General features: G+C 41.8%; 1 protein-coding gene across 1 annotated transcript in view; it reads right to left on the reverse strand.

Moving 5' to 3' along the window:
• LOC137999863 (hepatic leukemia factor-like) overlaps positions 1-497 on the reverse strand; it is a 2,159-nt gene extending 1,662 nt beyond the window's left edge. Inside the window, exon 1 of the mRNA XM_068845817.1 lies at positions 296-497. Coding sequence (XP_068701918.1) covers positions 296-335 — 40 coding nt within the window. The 5' untranslated portion in view covers positions 336-497. The remainder of the gene's footprint in view (positions 1-295) is intronic.
• Between the last annotated feature and the right edge of the window lie 2,003 nt (positions 498-2,500).

Genomic DNA, 2,500 nt, shown 5'->3' on the forward strand with positions numbered 1-2,500 from the left:
ACTAAACGGGGATATTACACCTGTCACCCGTCCCCTGCAAATAACTCTAGCACAGTAGCAACGACTTGTACAAATTTCATGTGCAAGACAAGTAAAGTTGGTAATTGATCGGAAATGAGTTTCTCCGAGGTTAAATCTTAGCAAATAACGATTTAAAAAAACTGGCATCGGCAGAATTCTGGATGCTGCCTTTGGAATTGTTTATAGATCTAGAGGCAGCTAGCATCGAATACTATTCGAGACTTGACGCCTCGTTGTAACTTAAAATTTAACCGGCAAATTTGAAATTCCTTACCGTGGCAGCTTTCTGGACTAGCTAAAGAAAGCAACTCCATCGTAAGAATCGATGTTTTCAGTGACAGAGATAAGATAAGTTGATTGTTGGTTTTTTTGTCGACGTGCTCCCTCTGTTAGTTTGAACGCACTGATGAAGAACTAGTGAAACCACCGGGTTTATTGCATTATTTACCTATTTCTTAAAACACGTGCGCTTGCTAATAGTGACAGTGGAATCTAAAATTACTCCACATATATTAGCTGAAGAATGTTACGTAATTAGAAACTTGATTGGTTAAATCGCGATTAGCTATGACGAAACTCACGTGTAAGGAGAATTAAAAGTCACGCGGACTTAATTAAAGTAAGGTTAGAGGAGAGTCACACATGCGACGCAACACGTGTAGAGGCCAATTTGCGTGACCTCGAACGGGTGATCCCGTTTGCTCTGAGAATATTCGAGAGGGATAAAAAAAGGGTTTGCTGATTCAAAAAAAGAAATTTAACTTTCAAAGGTGAAAAGTCAACGACGTAGGCTTCAGTTTGTTGAGATTCAAATCAAGTTCAATGGTCTTTGATAGTGTTTTTGTCTTCTTTCCGAAAGTTTTCACACGGAAAACAGGTTTGTTATGTAACAGATTCGGGAATCGGGAAAACGTGTTATGTAACGTCGGCTCCAATGTCAAACATGCGAGATGCCTCGTGCTTATTATTTCAACCTCGTTCTCAAGATGCGATCCCCGGCAGAGAACCTTGGGAACGAAAGCTCCTTTCATGCTGGGCCGATCTACATTCCGGCGATCACGACTGTAACATTTTGATCGGGCTAAAGACACAAATTAATAAAAACTTAGTGCGTTTGTGTATGTCGGCTGCCATCCTTTTAGCGCTCTGTGAAATTATGATCAGTTCTGAAAGTTTGTGTCGACTCGTCTATTAGGCCCCTTACGAATTTGGGAAACCTTTTTTTTTTTCGATATGGAGGGTTCGGATCATTCGGGAACCAATAAACTGAAATTCTTTTCCTGGATCTTTTTTTATGTTATCACTAATTATCACTTGGTCAATAACATCCGAATCACATATATTGTTGCACAGCCAAACAGAACAGTTCCATGATCTTGAACCATGCCAAACATCTGCTTTCCAAAAAACATTCAGAAACTTCCCCACCGACGCAGCACCACAGTTTCTTTAGAAACTACCCCTTCATTCAGAAACTTTGCTTGGCAACTTTCCTAACAACGGTCTGCGATCGGTCTGCGACACGATCGGCAATAGGTCTGCGCCACACGCAGACCGTATGGAAATATCTGTCCCGGCGCCCGCAGCAATCTGCGGCACACGGTCTGGATGATCGGGAAAGTTGAATCTAATTCTACTTTCCCGATCATTACGACGCTTCCGACTAAGACAGTTGTTAATGAAACGTGTGTCTGAGATGATCTGTGTCCTATCGGCGACACACTCATGATTGTTCGCCTTGAAATACGTCCAATCAGACTTGAAGTAAGTGCGTTCCTTTTTCTCCTCGCTTCGCAGAGGATTAGGGGCACGCTTGTCTGCGATCGCTTCAGATTTACATGGAAACATTTGCCTCCTGTGTTTACGATCGTCTGCGATAAGACCAACGCAGACAGCTTCCGAAGGTCGCAGACCGTTGCAGATCTTATGGAAACCATGCTTCCCATACGCCAAAGGGAGGAAATGAAATATGGAAAAGCGCATGATCACTTTCATTAGTCGGATAAATTAAATTGAATTAAATTAAAGCCGGGGATCATTTATCTCCCCTCGTGACCAAAACGAACTCATTTCTTGGACCGTCGAACGATGGAGTGTTCACATCTTCCAAAAAGCGATATAATCTATGAGTGATCAGACCATTTAGGTGTGGTGAAATCTCGTTAAAGCGAATAAGCAGTTCAAAAGGCTATGTATTCTTATGCCCCATCCACAAATATCTGAATATTATTGAAAACAGATGTTTTTTTCCTCTGTAGATGAAAAATTCTACGTCCACGCTTTTCTTTTGGGAATGGCTATCCTTCACCAAGAGGAAATGAGGCAAGCAGAAAAATCCTCGATCGTGCTGTGAATAGCGTAATGTACGGTCTTATGAGCTACCGTAGTAATGTAAGGTTCCCTGGAGAATTTAGTACGGACCAATGAAAGCGCATGTTTTGATGTGTGATGTCATTAGACAAACTTGCATGACACGCTC

This window comes from Montipora foliosa, chromosome 4, assembly GCF_036669935.1.
Source record: "Montipora foliosa isolate CH-2021 chromosome 4, ASM3666993v2, whole genome shotgun sequence".
In the NCBI taxonomy this organism is placed as follows: Eukaryota; Metazoa; Cnidaria; class Anthozoa; order Scleractinia; family Acroporidae; genus Montipora; species Montipora foliosa.